This window comes from Miscanthus floridulus, chromosome 2 (genome assembly GCF_019320115.1).
Source record: "Miscanthus floridulus cultivar M001 chromosome 2, ASM1932011v1, whole genome shotgun sequence".
Lineage (NCBI taxonomy): Eukaryota > Viridiplantae > Streptophyta > Magnoliopsida > Poales > Poaceae > Miscanthus > Miscanthus floridulus.
Genome location: NC_089581.1, coordinates 21,915,024 through 21,938,240, shown reverse-complemented (window position 1 = coordinate 21,938,240; position 23,217 = coordinate 21,915,024). Strand labels below are relative to the sequence as shown.

Sequence of the window (23,217 nt, the reverse complement as noted above, 5' to 3'; positions counted from 1 at the left end):
TTTCTATGAACTTGATCAAAGTTAGACAAATTCAGTTTAGAACAAAGATATGTGGACTTATAATTTGAGCAGAGAGAGTACCTTTAAAGACTTGCTTAGAGCAACCACCTTACCCACAAAACACACTTTTTATTTTCCTCAGAAAGTGTCGAAGGTGGTAATATATGTACGAGGGATCATGTGAGATCCATTATATTCTCTCTCTCTCTCGCTCGCTCTCTCTCTCTCTCTCTCTCTCTCTCTAAATAAATAAATAAATAAATAACATTGTTGTTCCTTAAACATGCACAGGAGCGTAGCTGATCGATGGAATTCAGTGCGTAGTGAAGTTTTTGGGCGATGGACATTTGAGAAGACACGACCCTACCATCGAACGGTAGGATCCTCGATAATCCTCACCCGCTACGATGATCTGATAGCGAAGCCTGAAAGGACCTGCTTTTGCAGCTGTATGGCAGGTGCGCTCAGTCACATAAAAAAGAGAGGTGCGCTCAGCCACTTTACAGTCTTGAGATTGCATATGAAAACTGCTATCCACTTTGATCGCGTTGGCCTCGGGTACACCGTTACAGATTATTTGCAAAATTCTCCACAAACAAATGTGAGCTAACTACACCAAAAACAAACAAAAAAAATCCTCTCTTGGTGTTACATGAGATGCTATCTCGCAGCATATCTGCATATAGATTGTTCAAGTGTTATTTTCCTAATACAACAATGCTGTTGGCAAGTTTTCTAACTATCGTTCACCTTGAAGAATGTGTACGAAAGAACAATATTGTTGATCCCGTCCATTTTGGGGTCTGTCTCAAACTCAGGATCGATATAGAAGAATACCTGAGAATTTCACGAGCATTTGTCGTCAAAACATAGTGCACAAATAGTAGTAGATAACAGTCAGTATGCAATATTGCTTAGCAAACTAAACTTACTGGCATGTCAATCTGTTCTCCAGGAAGAAGTGTTTGCTCCTCAAAGCAGAAACATTGTATCTTATTGAAGTAAATCGCAGCCTGCAGGATAAAAGGTAAAATACTGCTGTAAACTCAGACGAACAAGTGAGAACTTCTATTAGCTAATGACATGGTTACTATTCTCAAGCTCAGTGCCTCTGTTCCATAGCAACATGAATAGACAGACAATTTCACAGCATCTTATCAAAAGTTTTGTATTCTCAAATTTTCTCTTTGGTGTTTGACATGCAATTTCACAAAACCAAAAATATTATGTCTCAAATTTTCATCTGTCAACATCTGATCTAACTTCAAAGCAAAACGGAACAGGAGTGTGCATGATAAGTTGATAACCTCCAAACACCATTCCTGTGGCTCTGTATTTGCCCACAAGTCTTGCTTCCCAGGACATGCCAATATGCTTTAGGGTGAAATTGTGCATCATTATTGATAAGTCATTTGATTCAAAACAATGGTGTGCTTTATTTCATACTGAGATTTTGCAGGTGTACAGACAGTAAAGCATCCATTAGTTCTGACAGGCAAACGGAACAAACAAAGTCAATTTGACAGACTTGGTCAAATATTCGAGACTTAAGCAGCCTGATAAGCCTATATAATCTTCAAGGAATGAAGGATGTCTACTGAAACTAGTATCCAGAAAATAATATTAAAAATCTGCTACATGCATCTGGTTACAATATATCAATGACATCCTTATCACCCACTACAATTTGTTCCATACGAGAATGCTCTCACAAAAAGGGTGTACTCATGGAAGAAGAGTGTTACTTACACCTAGCATAAACTATAGAATATTGCCAGAAGGAAAATGCTACATTATTGAGTAAACCATAGTATAGTAGTAAACAGTGTTGTGCCAAATTGACCAAACTATCACACAACATTTCTAAATCAATGATAATGTCATTAGCTTCCAAGAAGAAACAGCAGGTATATCCGCATATGTGAATTACGTTAATAGTAACGAACGGAACCCAATTGCAATTTCAAACCTTCATAGGAGCAACATTATATGTGGATACACCAGTAATTGGAGCTGAACTTCGATTCTCAGCAGTATAAAAAGCCAGAGCACTTTCACCAGGTTTAACTCTGACCTAAAATAAATGAAATAGGACCAGAATAAGTATACATACGACAGAAACTGCTCAATATCTGGACTTGAATCCCAAATATTACCTCTCTCTGTGTAGGGATGAACTTCCACGGCATTCCATCAGCAACATCAGCATTAAATTGAACAATTATTTCTCTGCAAGCAAAATGGATGCCTTGATTCTAAAACGAATGAAAAAACAAAGTGCAAGAACAACAATAAACTCTAAAAAAGCACAACGGCAGAAATACAGATATCATCAGTGCATAAGCTCTAAGCAAGTAAAATAAGCAGCGGGGAAAAAGGTCGATTTACTTCATTAAATCATAAGGGCATTGTATTTCAAAGGCCATCTCCGTTGCATTTAAGGCCCAGATCAGTTTTTAGGTAACCCCACCATATATCAAATAAAAAATCACAATGCAAGTTTCCTGAGCGGCTGACTTCCGCTCGTCCCCAATCTGGTGCCACCCCCACCCACATCTGTCTCCTCCGCATCCTCCAGCGCCGCCTACACTCCGACCTGCATTTACCACCTCCACCCCCTCCAGTACCACGCCATCACAGAAACCCTGCTTTGTCCCCCTCCACTGCACGCCACACGCCACAGCCCAGATGTCGCCTCCTGCCCCCATCCCAGCAACGCTAGCTCCGTCCCCTCAACCACTCTCTCCCGATCCGACCAGAGACCACCACTACCATGAGGGCCACCACAAGCACCGGTGACCACGGTGGGGGGAGGTGCCAATGCCATCCCCAAACACGCGATGGCAACTGCAACATAGGCAAACTCAATAATTTAATCCTTGAGGTTGTGGCCTTGGCTTGAGGTCTGGCTTCAAAAATTCTCTACTTAGAACCTCCTTAGAGTCGACCTTGTTATGTATTAGGTCGACCCTAACTTCCTTAGGACCTCCTTATTCCCAACACTCCGGATGCCCTAAGGAAACTAGGCATATGTTCGCTCAAGTTATACAAGAGCTAGCATACGATTAAAGCACACTATCATCGTAGGAATGAAATGGTCATCAAGAATGTACCAACTTAGCCTTTACCATAGCATGTCCTACATATCTTTACACTGGATCTTGAAGTCCTGCGTTGTCATATAAGCTTAACTTTTGAAATCGAAGTACATGTGACCATAAACACTGTTAAACAGACATCAAGGAAAGAAAGTCACAGTGCCATGTTTGAGACGTAAAGGAAGATTCTAATTTACGCAACTGACATCTAGCTGAAAACACACGATTGTTTTTAGCGTTTCCACAAAAGTAAGGCCTTTTTTTATCTTTCAATCAAAATAGTGTTCCCAAGAAACTAAGGTCTTTAATGGGAGCGTTCAGAATGGCATCCCAGGGCAAAACAAAGTATTCAGACGAAACTATTTCGTTGAATAATTGGTTCAGTAATACAGTGTTAGTTCAGGAACATGAAATAACTAAAAGAGTTAAATACACTGACGGCCCTTAAACTTGTGGCGCTGTGCCACTTAGGTCCATGAACTCTCAAAATCGAAATTTGACTCCCTAGACTTGTTAAGCGGTGCACCGCAGGTCCATACCCATTCAGGAGGCCCTGATTAGGATAATTTTTTTATAAAAAAACACCCTGCTATAAACATGTTCTACGTCTGGCTGGCCACGGCACTCGCGACCCGCCGTCTGTCTCCCTCGCCCGTGGCGTCCGCGGCCGGTCGTCTCGCTCGTGGTGCTGTCATAGGCATCAGACGCGCGGGGGCGGGTGCTGTCACAGGCTCACAGCACGCATCGGCAGTAGTGGGCTTCTCCTTCTCCCACGCCTCCTGCATGCGGTTCGGGAGGGAGCTGCCAGACACGAGCAGGAGCTTTTCCCACGACCGCTGCTGCACAGGATCGCGGCCAGCGTGCGCCTCTAACGCCAGCAGCGACACGACGGCGTCGCAGCAGCCACAGTGGACTCCTGTCCTGGTGACCACGCCCGAGACAACCTTGCCCTCGCCACTGTTCACTGGCACGTAGAACACCTTCTCTCTGTCGGACAGGAAACCGGTGTCGATCAGCCATGTCAGTATGGTGCGCCTCTTCACTGTTGTCGTTGCCGCCACGACCGTGCTGCTCCTCCTAGCGACCACATTGCGCCTGCTGCCACCGCTCGGCGAGGCCGCGGCGTTCTGCTTCCTTCTCCTCCTGTTGCTTGGCGTTGGTAGCGGTAGAACAGGGACGATCTGAAGATCGTTGCTAGCAGCGGCTGCTTCTTGATGACGAGGTTTTTCGCGTTGGCGGCGGTGATCGTGTCCTTTCTACTGCCGTTCGCTGCCGCTGCTTAGCGGCGGCCCTCTGCCTAGGCGCTTGGACGACTCCGGCTTGCTGTTGTCATTGTCCTTGGGCGCACGTTTCCTGACGCGGCCATTCACCGCAGCAGCGACCTCCCCTCCAACCGTGGTCGGCATGGTGAGCACAGGCCACAGGGGGCAGGCGTTGCACCATGCCATCTGTTGCTGACGGTGTCCTCTTCTTCCTGGCTAATCCGGTGGCAGTCGTGGAAGCATCAATAATCTGATGACGCCAGCGACAGCACTGCCGTGGACGACGACGACACAACGGCCGGCAACGCTGCTCCCACTGGCTCCTGGCGCCCCAGAGGTGAACTATGCGACGGACGCCGTGGGCACGCAAGCTCCGGGAGCGTGCTGCTGTACCAGGGCGTCCGCGACCTCTGGGATAGCATCATGTCCACGGAGGCGTGGCTGGCCGGGCATCCCGGCAGGGCCAGCCCGATCCCATTTTCTCACGCCGCCGCGAGGGAAGCGGCGCCGGGGACCGCACAGGTGGACAGCCGGCCACGAGGGAACCAACTGCGAGGGAGAACATGTTCACATCCCGTTTTCGTGAGGAAACGGACGGCCGAACGCCGCCGTGCGCGAGGGATACGGAGGTAGAACATGACTTGGGGTGCTTTTTGTAAAATTTCATCCTAGTCAGCATCTCTCGAAGGGGTATGGACCTGTGGTGCACCGCTTAACAAGTTCAGGGGGTCAAATTTCGAGTTTGGGAGTTCGTGGACCTAAGTGGCACAATGCCACAAGTTTAAGGGCCGCCGGTGTATTTAACTCTAATTAAAATCCAAAAACTGGGTATTCCCATGTTCAGCCAGGCTCACCGCGATGTTGTAGTTCCGTCTCGAGCATGCCGCGAGATCTTCTCCTCCACACTCTGCATAGAGTACAAAAACACTCAAGCTCATGAATCCGAACGCTCACACTGGATATAACATTGTACCAAACTTTCAATGGGTCAATTATTTCTAAGGCAACTCCTAGTTGCTTAAGTATAAGCCACATTTCTGAACAATTGCATGAAGTTAGAGTTAGATATAGACATACCTAAGTTTACTCAATGGTCAAGAAATTGGCATACCAAGAATCAGGCAGCAAATAAATAGCACAGGCATATGAATTTCAATCAATTCCACAAACAAATTCACAATAATTATGTCTCAGTGATGTCTAAATATATGCATCATCTATGTCAGCATTCACCCAGGAAATGAACCAGAACAATAATGTCTTTTAAGAAAAATTAAGGAGCACATTCCTGAGTTACATTAGTGTACAAACACCGGTGTGCATGGAGTGCAAGATAAGATGGGACATTCCATTTCTCTGGGGGGAAAATGAAAACTTGCCAGTTCCACCTTCACCATTTTTTTGTTTTGGCATATTTCCATTGGCTTGATTTGCTACCATGTTCTTTAAAATAGTAAATATTCTCCATTTTCGCTACCATGTTCTTTAATAAAATAGTAAATATTCTCCATTTTCCATGTGTCGTACTATTTCACAATTTTCGATATGGTACATGGCTATGTATGACCAGAACAGTTTCAGCCTAACCTCTAAAGAATGAAAAGCCCTGAGCCAGTGTTAGTCGCTGAATTCTCACTCTTGGAAGTAGCAGAATTCTTACTCTCATCGAGAGAGGATGACACTAGGAGTTGGGACAATTTTCTGGTTTATTTCTCAATGTCATGCCAACCCGAGGGGTTGGGGATACATATTTATAAGCTGCTAGCCAGCCAAGCATATGCTAAGATGCTAGTCTAAGATGCTGTCTTAGATGCTAAGATGCTGTCCTCTAGATGCTAGTTTAAGATGCTGTCCTAGATGTTGTCCTATGCTGTCCTAAAAACACAAAGACCACAACAGCCCCACAAAGACCACAGCAGCCAGACTTATCCATCATTCTCCCCCTAAGCCTTGTGCGTCGTCTTGTGGGAAAGTTGAACCATCCCGATCCTGGAGCAGAGCTCAAAGAACTTGATCCTCCCAAGGGGCTTGGTGAGCAGGTCCGCAAGCTGGTCCTTGGTGTTGATGTAGCTCGCCTTGATGCTCCCTTCCTCAAGACAGCCTCGGATGAAGTGGTACCTCACCCGGATGTACTTGCTGCGTTCATGAAAGACGGGGTTCTTTGCCAGGGCCAGAGCGGACTTGTTGTCCACCCTGAGCTCCACCGCTCTAGTGTCTCTGCCGAGGAGATCGCCAAGCAGTCGAGCGAGCCAGAGCACCCGAGTCGAAGCGGTGGAGGCCGCTATGTACTCGGCCTCGCAGCTGGACAGGGCCACCACCTGCTGCTTGACCGACTGCCAGCTAACGAGGCACTTGCCGAGGAAGAAGAGGATCCCGCTCATGCTCTTGCTGGTGTCGATGTCGCCGGCGTGGTCGCTGTCGCTGTACCCGACGAAGTGTGCCGCCCCAGGGCACCTAGGGTAGTAGAGGTCGTGGTCGAGAGTCCCCGCAACGTAGCGGATGATCCTCTTCATAGCCTGCTGGTGCTCCGTTGTAGGTCGCTGCATGAACCGACTAACGTAGCCGACGGAGAATGCCAGGTCCGGCCGTGTGTGGGCGAGGTAGCGAAGGCTCCCAACAAGACGCCGGTACTGCGTAGCGTCCACCTCCTCCGTCGTGCTGTCGCGGCTCAGCTTCAGCCTCTCCTCCATCGGAGTGAGAGCTGGGTTGCAGCCGGTGAGCCCAGCTAGCTCAACGACGCGCTTGGCGTAGGCGGTCTGTCGAAGCGTGATCCCGGAGTCATCCTGGTGCACCTCGATTCCCAGGTAGAAGGAGAGAGGCCGCAGGTCACTCATCTGGAAGGTGGCCTTCATCTCTTCCTTGAATGCCGCCACCTCCGCATTCTTGGTGCCGGTGATCACCAAGTCGTCGACGTAGACACCCACCAGCAGAGCATTACCTCCACTGCTCCGTCGGTAGATGGCCGCCTCGTGCGGGCTTTGCTCGAAGCCCATCCCCTTTAGCGTGGAATCCAACTTGGCATTCCACGCCCTCGGTGCCTGCCGCAAGCCATAGAGGGCCTTGCGCAGGCGGAGCACCTTGCCCTCCTTGCCGGGGATCGCAAATCCCGGCGGCTAGTGCACGTAGACCTCCTCCTTCAAGTCGCCGTTAAGGAACGTCGACTTGACGTCCATGTGATGAACACGCCAGCCCTCCTGGGCAGCTAGCGCAAGGAGGAGTCGCACGGACTCCATTCGTGCCACGGGAGCAAAGGCGTCGTCGAAGTCAACCCCCTCCTGCTGCACGAAACCTCGTGCCACCAAGCGAGCCTTATGCTTGACGATGGCACCGGCTTCATCCCTCTTCAGCTTGTACACCCACTTAAGGGTGATCGCGCGGTGACCACGAGGAAGGTCAGCAAGCTCCCAGGTGCGGTTCTTCTCAACCGCATCCATCTCCAACTGCATCGCGGCGCGCCATGCCGCGTGTCTCTCGGCCTCTGCAAACGACCGAGGCTCGCCGTCGTCACACGCAAGGTGCAACTGCGCCTCCAGGTCATGAGGCACCGGTCCCGGCACCAGCTGGTCGCCGAGAAGGTTCTCCATCGTACGGTACCGCAACGGCTCGCCGTCGTGGTACGCTTCGACGCGCTCCTCGTCGTGAGAGAGCAGAGTAGCGAGCTCAACCGGGCCGTGCTCGACACGAGCTGGTGGTGGAGTAGACGTGCCCGGAGTGGTGCCTGTCGGTGCTGGAGTGCGTGGCGTTGCCGGCTGTGGTGGAGCCGGCGAAGAACTCATCGCAGCCGAGGTCCTGGCTGGAGAGCGTGGTGCTGTCAGAGTAGCAGGCGCCGGGGTCGGTGGAGGCTTGGGGACTGGGGTAGACGCACTCGCCGAAGAAGAGCCGCCTACTCCCCCAGCTCCCTCGAAGTGGACGTACTCGACAGTGAAGTCGTCGTACGTCGGAGCCGAGCCGTCGTCCACCGCCTTGTCCCACGCCCATCCTCGCCCTTCGTCGAACACAACGTCGCGCGCCGTGCGCACACGCTGTGCCTTCGGGTCGAGGATGCGGTAGGCCTTCGAGCCCTCCGCGTAGCCGATGAACACTCCCGGAGTGCTCCTGTCGTCGAGCTTGTTGATGTGGCCAAGCTCCTTGGCGAACGCGAGGTAGCCGAAGACCCGCACGTGGGAGACCGCCGGCTTGCGCCCATGCCAAGCCTTGTATGGCGTCCTGCCGTCGAGCGCCTTGGTAGGCGAGCGGTTGAGGATGTAGACGGCCGTCACCACCGCCTCTCCCTAGAAGACAGCCGGCATCCCCCTCTGCTTGAGGAGGGCCCGAGCCATCCCCACAACCGTCTGGTTGCGCCGCTCGACGACGCCGTTCTGCTGCGGGCTGTACGACGCGGAGTAGTGGCGCTGAATGCCCTCGTCAGCTCAGTACGACGCGAATTCAGCCGCCGTGAATTCGTCGCCGTTGTCAGTGCGCAGCACGCGCAGCTTGTGGCCGCACTCCGCCTCCGCAGCAGCCTGCGCGCGCCTGATGGCATCCGCAGCCTCTCCCTTGCTGCCGAGGACCATCACCCACATGTAGCGGGAGAGGTCGTCGACGAGCAGCAGGAAGTAGCGTCGTCCTCCTGGTGTGGCCGGTGTCACCGGGCCTCACAAGTCCCCGTGCACAAGCTCGAGCCTCTCCTTGGCTCGAAAGCTAGCATGTTGTGGAAAGGGGAGTCGCCTCTGCTTCGTCAACACGCAGACGTTGCAGAGCTGCTCCACATGGTCGAGGCACGGCAGGCCTCGCACCATCTCCGTGGCACTGAGCCGCTTCAGGGCCTCAAAGTGAAGGTGCCCGAAACGCTCGTGCCACTGCCACGCCTCGTCGTCCCGACGAGCAGCGAGACAGAGGGGTTGTGCCACCTGCACGTTAAGGACGTAAGAGTCGATTTGCGCTTCTGGATACCTTGGCAAGAAGGCGACGACGACGATCCCAAATCCTCATGACTCCGTCCTCAACCACCACGCGCGAACCGTTCTCATCCAGCTGTCCCAAGCTGATGATGGAGTTCCTCAACGCGGAGATGTAGTAGACTCCGGTGAGCAGCCTGTGCTCACCAGACACGGTGGTGAAGATGACGGAGCCGACGCCCTTGATCTCCACGCCGGAGGCATCCCCAAACTTGACGGAGCCTCGGACGCTAGAATCAAGCTCGGTGAAGAACTCCCATCGACCGGTCATGTGATGGGTGGCGCCGGTGTCAAGGCACCACCCGTCAGTCTTGTCGTTGCCGGAGCTGTCGCCGAGGAGGGCGTGTGCTTTTGGCTCGTCGAGGTGGAGGAGAGCCGCTGCGGCCGGTGCCGCTGGAGGTAGCTCATTGCTTGCATGTGCCATGAATAGAGCCGGCTCCTCCTCCGCCTGTGCGACGTGAGCCTGGCCGCGTCGTGGCTGTCGACAGTCCTTGGCCCAATGGCCGAGCTGGCCGCAGTTGCGGCAGGCGTCGTCTCGTGCCGGCTTGTGACTGCCGGCGGCGCCGCCCTCGGCGCCTCCGCGGGCATCACCCTCGGCACGTCCTCGCGCCTCGGCCTGGGCATCTCTGCGCGCCTTGCGTGGCTTGCCACGCTTGCGGCCGCCTGTCGCGGAAGAAGGCTCCACCTTCTTCAGATCACCTTTGCTGGCAAGCCACTGCTCCCGAGTGAGAAGGAGCTTCCCGCCAGTGGTGATGGGCCCCGAGAGAGACTGTGGCTCATCGCTGTCGACGACCTTGAGGCGACCTATCGCCTCCTCGATCGACATCGTGGAGAGATCCAGCAGGGACTCGATCGAGTGAGCCATCTGCTTGTACTTCTCGGGGACGCAGCGAAAGAGCTTTTCGACAGCTCTCTCCTCGCCGTAGGTGTCATCGCCGAACTGCACCATCTTCTGCAACAGAGTGTTGAGACGGAGAGCAAAGTCATCAACGTCCTCACCTGGCTTGAAGGCCAGGTTCTCCCACTCCTTGCGAACTGCCTGCAGTGTGGACTTGCGGGCGCGGTCGCTGCCGATGCGTGCCGCAGCGATGGCGTCCCAAGCCTCCTTGGCAGTCCGCTTGTTGGTAAGCGAGAACTGCATCTCAGGCGGGACTGCAGCGATGAGGGCATCCAGCGCCCGTCGATCTAGGTCGTAGTCGACGTCGCCGTATCGGACTGCCTCCCACATGTGCCGCACCTGGAGCTTTACCCTCATCACCGCAGCCCACTCGACGTAGTTGGTCTTGGTGAGGGTAGGCCACCCACCGCTGGGACCGACGTCCCTGATAACAGCCTAGAGCCCGTGGTAACCACGGTACCGATCCGGGGAGAGAGAGCCACGCTGCCTGTGAAGGCCGCGCTCTCCATCGACCCGTCGGTACCGATCCGGGGAGAGAGAGCCACACTGTCTGTGAAGGCCGCGCTCTCCATCGACCCATCCGCCACCGTTGCCGTGTGCGCCTCCTCCAGGAGCGCCGCCGCCGTGCGCGCCTCCTCCAGGAGCGCCGCCGCCGTGCACGCCTCCTCCAGGAGCGCCGCCGGCGCATCCGCGCCTGTCTGGGCTGCCGCCGCGCTCGTGGGCGTGCGCGGCTGCCCCAAGAGCGCCACCGCCGTGCACGCCTCCTCCAGGAGTGCCGCCAGCGCGTCCGCGCCTGTCTGGGCTGCCGCCACGCTCGTGGGGCGTGCGCGGCTGCCCACTGCGCCGCCCGCGCTCGCGCTGCCTCCCTCTCTAGCAGCTCAAGGTCCGCGTCGGCGGTGTTGTCAGCGGAAATGGAGCTGCCGATGCTGCCACGCAGAGCCTCGACCTCCGCTACCGCCGCACGTGCTGCATTCGCCGCCGCCGCTGCTTCCGCCTCCACTCTGGCTGCTGCCAGCTCCGCCGCTGCCAGCCTCGACGCCCTTGCCGCCGCCGCAGCGGTCTCTGCCGCCGCTCGCTCGCGTCCCTCTGCCGCGGCAAGTTCGGCCTCCTGCCGACGCCGCGTGCTCGAGGCGACCGAGCGCTGAGACTGCCCTGCGGACATGACGCGCTACCAGGGGGCTGCTGCGTGGGGAGAGGGCTGCTTCAAACGAGCTGCTGCTCGTCCGCGCGGGGGAGGAGTGAGCAGGAGCGGCCGGAGCTGCTGCTCGCAGTTGGGCTGTTGTGTGGCTGGGAGAGGAGATGCTCAGGCTATAGGATAATACGGCTCTGATACCACTTGTTAGTCGCTGAATTCTCACTCTTGGAAGTAGCAGAATTCTTACTCTCATCGAAAGAGGATGACACTAGGAGTTGGGACAATTTTCTGGTTTATTTCTCAATGCCATGCCAACCCGAGGGGTTGGGGATACATATTTATAGGCCGTTAGCCAGCCAAGCATATGCCAAGATGCTAGTCTAAGATGCTGTACTAGATGCTAAGATGTTGTCCTCTAGATGCTAGTCTAAGATGCTGTCCTAGATGCTGTCCTCTAGTCTAAGATGCTGTCCTATGCTGTCCTAAAAACACAAAGACCACAACAGCCCCACAAAGACCACAGCAGCCAGACTTATCCATCAGCCAGTGATAACTCCAGCAGTCCAGGGCGTCAAGTAAAGGATTAAATGAAGCCAATAGCAGGAGTAGGAGTACATCTGACCACCAGGAGCTGCCTCTCCGGTCAGGACTCCTCACCTACAAGACTCGAACTCTCCTCCATCTTATGGATCGGGCACTGGGCTTACTGTGGCTCAGAGATGTTTCTGTTGCAGCGCAATGCTCCCTTCTCCCCCTACCATTGCTGGCTGCTTGCTTTAGGCAGTGGAACATATGACTTCACATTCCTTGTTTTTATAAGCATTTTTTTTAACAAACACAGCAACAAGGGTAACACAACCTTTAAAACTAGACAACTCCTAACAACTCAGATAAAGATCATATTCCCTTCATAATAAGTACATGATAACTATGAACTAAATACAACATAGGTGTAACACCTGGGGGTCATCAAGGACAGTCGGACTAGAAGCGGGAAGGCTACAGCTCATTCGCATGCTTTGTTTTGTTGACGTGCTGTCATTTGATTGGTCATAATCGTTATGTGTGGACCTACATGGAGTAATGTTTAAAGACCTGGCAATGTGTACAAAGAATGCTGAACAATTTTCTACCAGTAAAAGTAAAGCTCGGTAAAGGAGAACTACTCCCGTTCCTCACAACTCACGTTGCCTGTGGATCGTTGGTGACCACAGGTGTGAAAATAGACTTGAAATGCGCCTATTTCTACAAGAAATATATAGTAGGCCGTATCAGCTTAGGTTACTAAACCCTACCAGTGATAGAGATGGAGTGTTGCAAACTGCAAAGTGCAATTAGCGCCGGCCAATGATGAAATGGAGCACCTAATCCTAATATACGAACAATGGGCAACGCACATCTGCACATAGAATAACTGGATCGAACCAAATCGAAAATGAGGGCAAGTCCAAACCTCGCGTCGTTGGGTGGTGCCGCCGTAGCCAGTAGTCTGGCAGAAGCGACGGTATAGCGGGACGGCGGCGTACGAGGCGCCGACCATGGCGACCGCAACGCCGAGCAGGTACCCCAGAGTCCGTCTCGAGCTCTTCTCCCGACCCGCCGAGGTGGCGGCCGCGGAAGGTGATGACGAGGCGAGCCCGCGCCAGAGGAAGGCGGAGTCGGAGGCGGGAGGCCACCCATTCTGCGGGCCATGGAGGCGGAGGAGGGAGGGGGAAAGTTGGTGGCGGAGCCTGGCGAGCGGACGCATCGCCATCGCGGCGGGAGGCGGCGGGCGGTGGTGTCGCCGCCGCGTTGTACTCTTTCGTCTTTCCTCTGTTCTTTCTTCTTTCTTTTTCCTCTTTTTTGCTGCGCGAATGCAACGGAACCGGGTTTCTCCAGGACGGCCTCTTTTGGATGGGCCGACAAAAGGAATTCGCTCCCAGAGAAACTTTACAGGCCGATATTAGATGCGATGAGTTACAGGCCCATACACTTCCTTCCCGCGGGGAGATGTGTTCAACCCAACATTTTTCTCACAAAGATAAGCTATGGACCTATTTGCTTGCTCTCTTTGAACAAGTGGTGATATTTGTAATATTTTCAAATTTAACATGGTTTGACCTAAACTAAAAATACCTTTTATTTAAGGACAAGGGATATACATAAGAGAGAGAGAGAGAGAGAGAGAGAGAGAGAGAGAGAGAGAGAGAGAGAGAGAGAGAGAGAGTAATAATCATGATTTCAAATGCTTGACAAGGGATATACATAAAAGAAACATTCATGTTTGACAAAAAAAACTGATATGGATTTTAAAGAAATCGAGCTTGGTGACTTCGTCACGCTGAAGAATATGAAAAAATTATAACATTATTCTAGTTTATTTAGCGCTTTAGGTGATTTGTGCTAAAAACTCGGTGTATGGAGACAAGGTGTTATAGATAAAAATAGGAATATGTAAATTAATTCTTGCATAATATGGTAGAAGTTTCAACCATTAAGCATTCTCCTAGCTACTACCTCTATATTACCATTTCAACTGCTAGAATTAGATAGTCATTGCTTCATACTCTCCTCGTCGACAAACCCTAATCTCCCCCGCTCATCTATTTCAACCATTGGATTTAGATCCAACCACACTATTCTCTTCTCACCTCATATATAAATATCACATACCCTAGCCTCCACCATATATTTGCCCCCCCCCCCCCGCTACCACCATCTTGCTTATCAACGCCATGAAGGTAAGTTTTTTCTCCACCACTTCGGCTTTCTTTCTCGATTCCATGGGCATCTAACTCTCACCCCGCTGTCGTTGTGGGGGGCTTTCTCTATTGATAGAATCTCCTTTATTCCGATGACTCTTTGTTTAGGATGTGTTTGGAACCTTGTCGCGGTTCGTCTCGTCTCGTTTCGCACCATAGCTCAAGGGGAGGCCGATTCATCGCCAAGCAACCTTGAACCAAAGGTTGTAGAGGTTGAATCGGTGTGGGGGAACCTCAATCTGACGACATCTGAGGTTGGGGAACCTTGATCAAGCAGCATCTGAGGCCTATTTGGTGCTGAGGAACCTCGATCTGGCGGCGGCTAAGGCCGAATTGGGGGGGGGAGGGGCTCGATCTAGCGGCATTTGAGTCCATTTTGGCGTCGAGGAACCTCGATCTAGCAGCGACTAAGGCCAATTCGGCATGGGGAACCTCAACCTGACGGCATCTAAGGCCGATCTAGTGCCGAGGAACCTTGATCCAGTTGTGGCTAAGACCGATTCAGCAACAAGAAACCATTATTCGGCAGCGGTAAAAGGCCGATTCTTCACCAGGGAATCTTGATTTGCAGTGGTTGAGATCGATTCTATGCCGAGGAACCTCAATCTGGCGGCGCCAAAGATTGGTTTGACACCGGGAAACCTCGATCTGGTGGCGGTGGAGGCTGATTTGGCGACGGCTCAGCTACCCACGGGAGCACGCAATTGAACCTTGCTCGTGCAGGAGAGCCGATTTGGCTTGCCTATGTTGGCAAGGATTTTCTTGCCTAGAAGGGCAAGCTTGCTGTGCAAACAGGTGAGACAAGGCGAGCAACCAGCAAAGGTTCCAAACATACCCTTAACGTATCTACTTCTTTTTGTCAACACTAATGCCATATACTTCAAAGTAAGTGTCACTTTTTTCTTTTGTGCAATTTGGATAACGCCTCCCTTTGTGCAATTTTTATTATTGGGAGCTTTGAACCACAGCCCCTCTTATGAGTCATGACTTCGACCTAGTAGTGGCGGTGAAGTGGAAGAAATGACACTGATGAGGATGAGATATTGTCGACAACCATGCAAGAATCTTCACAAAGGATCGAGGTAATGTAAATAAACTTGTACACTTCTAAAGTTTTCTGACTTTTTTATTTAGCAGAAAAAACACTTAAGTAGCCAATAAAAATATTGATTCTGTAGCACAATAACCTTTGTCGGATTTCGTAAAAGGAAAATAGCCACATATCTAAAATGGGGAACGGAGATGTAGCCATGTAGGTTCATTGTATTGCGCGGTGCAATACCTCTACATCAGTTCATCAGCATCTCTGCTATAGATTTTCCGCAGGTTACAAGGTCAAAAGCATCCCAGTCCTGAGCCCTGATCCAGAGCACGCAACTGTGTCCCTGTGTAGTGCCATGGAGCTCACTGGTTCCGATCAGGTCTTTCCTTGCCCCGGTGATGTGTCACAATTCGCAACTATAGTGCATGCGCATTTCTGCTGGTGATGCACCTTCAGTTCATCACTGGGTGCAGTCGCAAACCTGACTACCTAAGCCCACGAGAGCAGCAGGGATGCAAAGCTTTAGAATGGGACTAGCAGCACAAGCACATCTGCACATCGTGTGCTAGCTCACCTGATTTATTTCCTCGAAGGATATTGATTCAAAGGAAGAATTGAGAGAAGCATTCAAACTGTTTGACAAGGACCAGAATGGCTATATTGCAGATGAGGTAAACTCCTTGTTTCTACATGCTCTTATCCATCCGATCACTCTGCTCCCAATTATCTTTTTTAGACGAGCATCTACACACTAGTCGAGATTTCCAAGCAATAAACTGTTGGCATTTTGTCTTGAATGGTTTAGAGCCAATCTAGAATGGTAATGATGCTAGACTCTACAGCAGCTGTAGTGTTGATCCAAGCGATCAAATCCACGTGATACACCTCTGCATCAGACAAACAACAAAAAAAATACTCCATGAATGTACACTAAGGCCCCGTTTAGCATAACTTAGTTTCACTATTGAAGCTCACATGCAGTTTTTTGGGTGAAGCCGAGTTGTTTTGAAAAAGTTGTTTAACAAAACAGCTTCGCCAACAGCTTCATGCATGGCTGAGGGAGCAAAATGAGGAAGAGCTGTAAAAAACTACTTTTTTAGCTTCACTTCTCTCCATTCCTTTGTGAGGGCATTAAAAAAAGTTTCACCCATAAACTTGTTTTGAAAAAGAGTGTTTGACAAAAAAAAAGAAGCAGCTCATAACTGCCGGTGAAACTGTGCCAAATGGGTCCTGACTTTGGGAAAACTTTTCAAACCCAGCATTAACAAATCCAGTTGGCAAAAGGTGCGAACCATGTACCCTATCTTCATAGAAACTTTGGATATATGAAGCCTTGGTGATTTACAGAGGGGAATTAAGTACTAGCGACAAGTATTATAACTAGTATCGAGAGGATCAACCACCATCGACTCTTGTCTAAGTAATTAGTCAGACACCAACAACATGTGTTCTATTCTATGTCATAGTACTCCTACTCATTTGCGCAACATCCTTTGTTTGAACTCATCATAGCTCACAAAACCATCACCGTTCGTGTCCGCCTCCTGTATCATCTCTCTGACTTCCTCGTCAGTCAGTTGCTCCCCAAGGTTTGCCATCATGTCACGTAGCTGCAGAGTCAAATGATATTAACTGATGCCAGAAGTTTATCATTTGGAAATCTCGAGTAGATGTCCCTCTATGTTAAGAATTGGCAGTATAGTGATCGAATAGGTAAGAACATGCTTAAGCCAGGGGTTTACCTCAGCTGCAGAAATATAACCGTCCCGGTCTTTGTCAAACATTTCAAATGCTTCCTTTACTTCTTCCTCTGAATCAGTGTCATTTGAGAGCATAAATCAGGTGAGTTAGTACCGAAAGAGTACAAAGAATACATAAACTGTATTCTGTATAGCAAACATCGTAGGAAGCTGCCATTGTTAAACTTAAATTCATACTATGCTCTGATGCTTCCAGTACCATTGTATGCTTTGATCTAATCAAGCTGGCAACAGACCGTTCAAGTCGCTAGTAGTGTGCATTGAATCAAAATGTTTGGTTTCATATTAGGAATTTCAAATGCTAGTGTGCTTCGCATTCTTGTGCAAGAGAAATAGCACCTTCTCAATAAGATAAGTACTGTGAGCAAACCAGTGATGTTTGGCATTAAACAAAAAACCTTGACATTAAGCTGAATCTCTAACCCCCTCACTTCAGGACACAGTATGGAAATCATATAAATTAGACTAAACAAGCTATGAAGCATTATTCTCGAGGGGAATGTCTCAGGGCATTTCCAAGTTCTGATCCTAGAAAATATGTACAATATAAGTTTGGAATGCAGCATATAGAGCATCACGTACACTGGGATAACATAATAAGAGAAAAACGTAGGCCATACTTTCAGTTTGTGTGCCATCAAATTCAAGAATTCAGGAAACTCAATAGTTCCATTTCCATCAGCATCAACCTCCATGATCATATCTTGCAGTTTAGATCCAGTGAGGTTTTGACCCAAGGACTTCATCACAGTTCCCAGTTCTTCGCTAGTAATGAATCCTGCATACATGTAAGTAGAAGAATCTCATGTGAATTCATTTTTCAAAATCTGTTAAGGAGCAAAAGCACAAACCACATATTTCCTAATTCCTAGGCTTGATAGTATAAAGTTAACAACACGAAACATTTCACGTAGATTCTGTAAAATGGTGACAAGTTTCAAACAAAACACACCCTTCATCTGAACCAAAGATCACTGAAACTATGCACTCAAACTACAATGTATAGTTCAACTGTTCAAGTGATGAACAGATGCACATATAGGCAGATAAAAGACGTCAAAGGTAGAAAAGAGTAGACACCATCTATGCATAGCTGAGCTAGATAACTAAGATGCAGATACTGAGATTAGGAACAAAAATCAACACAAACAACTCTGAAATTTTTGGTACCAGTAATGCAGCCTCCGTATTGTTTATCCCTAGCCATGGCATCCAATTTTTCCATAAGAACACATGCAATCCCAGTAGCTAATCCATTCTTTATCTCTAGTCGAACAGGCAGCAATGCAGGCGGGTTACTGGTTTTTACAGATGGAAGGCTGCTACAACTAGAACAAAATCGACTGTAATCAGATTCGTATGCATAGGACTGTAGATCAGGAATTCAGAACCGTGCCAATCAATCAGAGCGTGGATATAGAGATCTGGGAAAAACAATATGCACAAACACCTCTGAAAATTCTGACAACAAACCTCAAGGCAGATACGAGACAAGTTCATGCAGGAACGAAAAAAAGAAGCCAGCAAAAAACCCAAACAATCAATCCCTAGAAGGCTAGAATTCTCCATCTCGGTGTTCCCCAAAAACCACTCACCCTGATTCTAAGCATGGCACTGAGCAACAAAACAAATCGAAAAGTCCCGCGATCTACTAGCAAACACCGAGCGGATGGCCGGACGGCCCAAGAAACCCTTCGAAGCTGCACCCGCAAGGGTTTAGGAAACGGCGAACACGTACCGTCGCTGTTCTTGTCGAAGAGGGCGAAAACCTCCTTGAACGCGGTGATCTCCTCCTCAGTGAAGTGCTCCGCCATCTCTCGTCGGTCGATCCTGCGTCTCTTCCTTCCGCCGCTTCGTTCACGCTCTTGAGCAGTGGATGACTGGATGGTGCGCGATGCTGAGGCTTCACGGGGACGCGTGCTTTAGGAAGGTTTGCGTTCGCGAAGAGAGGCCTGTCTGGACGGCGAGGAGGACTCGAGTGTGGGGGCCAGGGATCGGGCAGGGAAAGGTTAAGCAGAAGAGGTGTGGGCCCCGGTCTTTCTGAGTTTCGATGGGTCTCACCTGATGCACATGCACCTCAAGGGGAAACGCCTGGCGGCTTGCTCACTGCCAAGTGGGGGCCAGCAGTGGCTTATATTTTCTTGGTTGTTTTTTCTTTTTTGTTGACTGACGTCTGAACATGGGCCCTGCCCAGTGGACTTCGTCGTGATTAGAGGTTGCTCTTTTTCACGGGCCGAAAGTTTAGGTCTAGCAGGCCTAATTCATGTAAAACCCACTATCCACCCCGAAATCTAATAGGCCAACATCCCATTACAATTCACAAGGCCCAGGCCTAAATAAACATTATCTCCTCAGTCCCCAAGCCTGCGATCGGTCCATCTGTGTCGGCATTGAAGGTTAGCAGCACTGCAGCATGTCCGAGATATCGGGGTGCTCCAAGTCAGGGGCCGCAACCGGTGGTGCTCGGATTAATGCGCGAGCAGGCATCGATCTCTAGGGCACGAGAAAATTGGGCTTCGCTAGGTTGCGATCCCGCAACAATGGAGTTATGCTAAATTGTCATTATGAAACATGTGCAGTCCGCTAGAATGACATCCCTTGTTTTCACGGGAGAGCACACGGACACACGGAACGGAGGGAGGAGAAACGGATCGACGTCGGTCGACCGGGCGCTCCTCCGCTTCCTCTCTCCACGCCAGAGCCATGACTGCAGCGCCTCCCCCCACGCCGGCCATGACTGCAGCGCCCCCCCGCCCCCCACGCCGGCCGTGGATTGCCCTCGCGGCCACGGCCGTCCCTGCCCGCCCACACCTTACCGGCGCGCACGCTCCCGCAGCTTCCCGGACTCGGCCAGCAAGCCGCAGTCCTCGCTGCCGCCCACGTAGCGGCCCATCATGAAGAGCCGCGGCAGCGGCGCGCCCTCGCCGGCCAACTCCTACACCTCTCAGAGGTACTCCCCGTGCCGCTACTGCGTGGTTGCCGTCGGCGGCCTCGGACAGCAGCTGCCGCGACGAGCTGGACGCTGACGACGAAGCTCTGGATGACGAGGAGTTCGACGGAGAGCTGGACGCACGCAGACATAGGGTTGGGCGAGGTGACGCTCTCCTTCTCCCGTCGCGCTGCCGAGTGCCGAGCTGAGCGATCTGCTCATCTTCGTGTCGCCATCAGAGAGGGGATTCCGGCGAGGAGAGGTTATTCCGGCGCAGCCGCAAGTGACAAGGATGAAGAACGGGATCCGATTCTTGGCGAGGACGAGGTCGACGGACAGCTGCACGGGTCCACGTCCTCGCTGTCGTACATAGCGCGGGAGGCAGCAGGACCGCCATGCCGCTCGCTCGCCGAGAAAAGGAGCAGCTCGATCCGTCTCGTGGCCCCCCGTTCCGTCCATGCTAACGTGAAAGAAAGAAGAAAAGGGCAGGGACAAGAGTGGAAGAGAAATTCTTTTTTCATTTTTTTTTGAGTCCCAAACGCATAGAATGTCATTCTAGTGGACTGCACAAGTTTTATAATGGCAATCTAGCCCATTACAGGATGTCAATTCAGCGAAACCCACTTCCCATGGTAGGATTCCAATTTTCTCCGGATAGAAGGGGGAAGAAGAGGAAGAGAAAGATGAATAAGAATAAGACAGCGGTGGAGGAGGCACAGAGGAGGAAAGATGAGGTTATGTCCAAGATCACTACAAATGCGAGCAACATCTTCCACCTTCCTCCGAGAGTCAACAGACCCAAAAGCCTATCGCAACGGAGGACCATAGCGCAGCGCTCTCTGGAGGGACTTGTTACGTTCCTCATTTGCTACTTCCGCTATCTCCCTGTCTCGGAGGCCCTGCACTACCTTGTCCTGTCGAAGGCTGACCTGCTAGTAGCCGTCCTCCTCATCAAGCACAGCCGAGGCGTGGGCTGCAGATGGTTCCCAATCTCCTCGCCAACCATAGAGGTAGCCCTGAGGTGTGCTGCCATGTCTGCCTCACTCCCCAAGCCGGCCCTCTTTGCAACCAGATCGCTGTTACTGGCCTCGCGTCTTGAGGGGCTCTCAAAGATTCTTACCATCGATCGTGGCCTTTCTGTTTATGCCATCAAGCAATTCACTACTGGATTCGGTAAAGGCTATATTGCACTCGGCAAAGCCTTTGCCGAGTGCGGCACTCGGCAAAGCACACACGGCAAAAAATTGATCGGCAAAGCACTCTTTGCCGAGTGTATTTTATCGGGCACTCGGCAAAGAAAAGCGACCGTCACGGCGCCGGTTCCGTTGACGGTCACTTTGTCGAGTGTCAACCCTGCAGGCACTCGGCAAAGAATTTTTTAATTTTTTTTTAAAAATTTCTTTGCCGAGTGCCAACCCTCCAGGCACTCGGCAAAGATTTTTATTTTTTTTTAAAATTCTTTGCCGAGCGCCAACCCGGAAGGCACTCGGCAAAGAGCTTTTATTTTTTTTGAAAATTTTCTTTGCCGAGTGCCACCCCTCTAGGCACTCGGCAAAGATTTTTTATTTTTTTAAAAAAAATTCTTTGCCGAGCGCCAACCCGTAAGGCACTCGGCAAAGAGCTTTTATTTTTTTTTGAAATTTTTCTTTGCCGAGTGCCACCCCTCTAGGCACTCGGCAAAGATTTTTTATTTTTTTTTAAAAAAACTCGTTGCCGAGTGCCAACACGGAAGACACTCGGCAAAGTTTAATTTTTTTTTAAATTTCTTTGCCGAGTGTTATAGTCACTGCACTCGGCAAAGCTGAAAAATCTGATTCCTGGTCGCCCATTTTGCCAGCTTTGCCGAGTGTTGTGACCGTTGCGCTCGGCAAAGGGGTCCTTTGCCGAGTGCAACACTCGGCAAAGTGACCTAAAACGGTAATTTTTTTTTTGCATTCCATCATGACAAATATATTCATACAAACATATATCACATATATATCTCATCCATCGCATATATATCTCATCCATCGCATATATATCTTATCCATCACATATATATCCCATCCATCCACACATCCATCCGCCCATATCACATTCATCACAATATATAATAATAAGTGCTCAAGTCCATCCAAATAAGTTTACAAGTCCATCAAAGTCCACAAGTGCATCACAAGTATATCACAAGTCCATCACCAAGTGAACAACAAATGTAAAAAATACAACATGCACTCATCTCGGCCACTGCGACTGTGGTGAAGGCCCAGATGCATCATTCGTAGATGCATGAGGTGGATTATTCGAACCACCGTCAGATGGAGACTGCATAAAGGAGAAAAGATTGCATGTGAGACAAGATTATTTTGATAGCTAATCTAGGACAATAGAGGCCATACAAGCAAAGCACAAGCGAAAGTAAAAAACTTTGATACTCACAGGAGTAGTTGCAGCTGCAGGACACGGAGGCGGAGGTGGAACCAACAGCCCAGGTGGCAGAGACAAGCCCATACGTTGCCCAAGCCCTTGTAGGAAATCCGTAATGTCCATCAGCCTCTGCGCCTGGGCCTGCCGCTCGGCCCGCTCGGCCTCCAACTGGGCCCCTAGCTCCTGACGTTCCTTCATTTCTTGTTCCAGCCAGGCCTGCAATATTTCACTCCAATGTTTCAGTAATGCAAAGCTAATTAAGGTGTGTAAAGATCAATGTATGACGAGTAAAACAGGAATAACCTCGAGTGCGTCGACCCGGTGCTGTGCAGCAGTCGGCCGTGTGCGAATGGCCGGGCTCTCGCTCGTGCTTCGTGCTCGGATCTGGGAGAGAGAGGGAGTAGAGGCCGTGTCGATGACGCCGTCGCCAAGCCAGAACCGCCCATGCTTCTTGCCTTGCCCCGCCCTCATGACGGCCTCTCCATCGAAGTCCTGGGTGCTCGGATCGTGGTCTGCCCCATGGAGCGACCTCGCCACCTCAGTGTACTCACTGATGCAGGAGTTGACGCTCGGGTTCGTGTATGCCTCGGGCGGGTCCTCCAGGTTGAAGGAGACGTCGGACGTCGCCTTACCCTTGTGGGCCATACACCATGCCTGGAAGTCCGAGCAAGCCTGGCCACTATGTGACGCCGACTGCGAGAAAGACAGCACGATGATTAGAAATCAGACAGAACTGAGCGTGACAATAGATAAATCAATTCGCGTACCCATGCTTGTTTGTATCCGGCGAGGTTGCGGCTGCCTTGATGGTGTGCTGGACCTTGCATCGGTAAACGACGGTCCCGGGCATCCCTATGCATCTTGAGGTACTCCTCCGTGAACCACCTGTCCACCATTATCGCCCAGCACTCGGGATACGCTTGGCACCACCAGGGAATCACCTACACGTCATCAAGTATTAGACATATAAGAAGATCAAATTAAACCAACTTAATCTCAAATCAAATCA

The 23,217-nt window shown here is 50.7% G+C and overlaps 2 protein-coding genes across 2 annotated transcripts; both read right to left on the bottom strand.

Moving 5' to 3' along the window:
• Positions 1–508: 508 nt before the first annotated feature.
• LOC136519663 (cytochrome c oxidase assembly protein COX11, mitochondrial-like) lies at positions 509–13,168 on the bottom strand. The gene is made up of 7 exons (XM_066513045.1): positions 12,784–13,168; positions 5,215–5,267; positions 2,157–2,229; positions 1,970–2,074; positions 933–1,013; positions 751–837; positions 509–676 (listed from the first exon to the last, which is right to left on the bottom strand). Exons 1-7 carry the CDS (start codon positions 13,081–13,083, stop codon positions 611–613), a joined length of 765 nt encoding a protein of 254 aa, XP_066369142.1. The 5' UTR covers positions 13,084–13,168; the 3' UTR covers positions 509–610.
• A 3,420-nt stretch (positions 13,169–16,588) lies between these two features.
• LOC136519672 (calmodulin-like) lies at positions 16,589–18,687 on the bottom strand. Its single transcript, XM_066513051.1, has 4 exons — positions 18,612–18,687; positions 17,494–17,651; positions 16,856–16,936; positions 16,589–16,723 (listed from the first exon to the last, which is right to left on the bottom strand). Exons 1-4 carry the CDS (start codon positions 18,685–18,687, stop codon positions 16,589–16,591), a joined length of 450 nt encoding a protein of 149 aa, XP_066369148.1.
• Positions 18,688–23,217: the final 4,530 nt, after the last annotated feature.

Coding starts and splice junctions, on each gene's coding strand:
- LOC136519663 (XM_066513045.1), bottom strand. CDS start 13,083: ATGGCGATGCGTCCGCTCGCCAGGCTCCGCCACCAACTTTCCCCCTCC. Junction 2,075..2,156: donor TCATCCCTACACAGAGAGAG/GTAATATTTGGG, acceptor CATTTATTTTAG/GTCAGAGTTAAACCTGGTGA. Junction 838..932: donor GAGAACAGATTGACATGCCA/GTAAGTTTAGTT, acceptor TGAAATTCTCAG/GTATTCTTCTATATCGATCC.
- LOC136519672 (XM_066513051.1), bottom strand. CDS start 18,687: ATGGCGGAGCACTTCACTGAGGAGGAGATCACCGCGTTCAAGGAGGTT. Junction 17,652..18,611: donor CTTCGACAAGAACAGCGACG/GTACGTGTTCGC, acceptor ACATGTATGCAG/GATTCATTACTAGCGAAGAA. Junction 16,937..17,493: donor TGATGGCACACAAACTGAAA/GTATGGCCTACG, acceptor ATGCTCTCAAAT/GACACTGATTCAGAGGAAGA.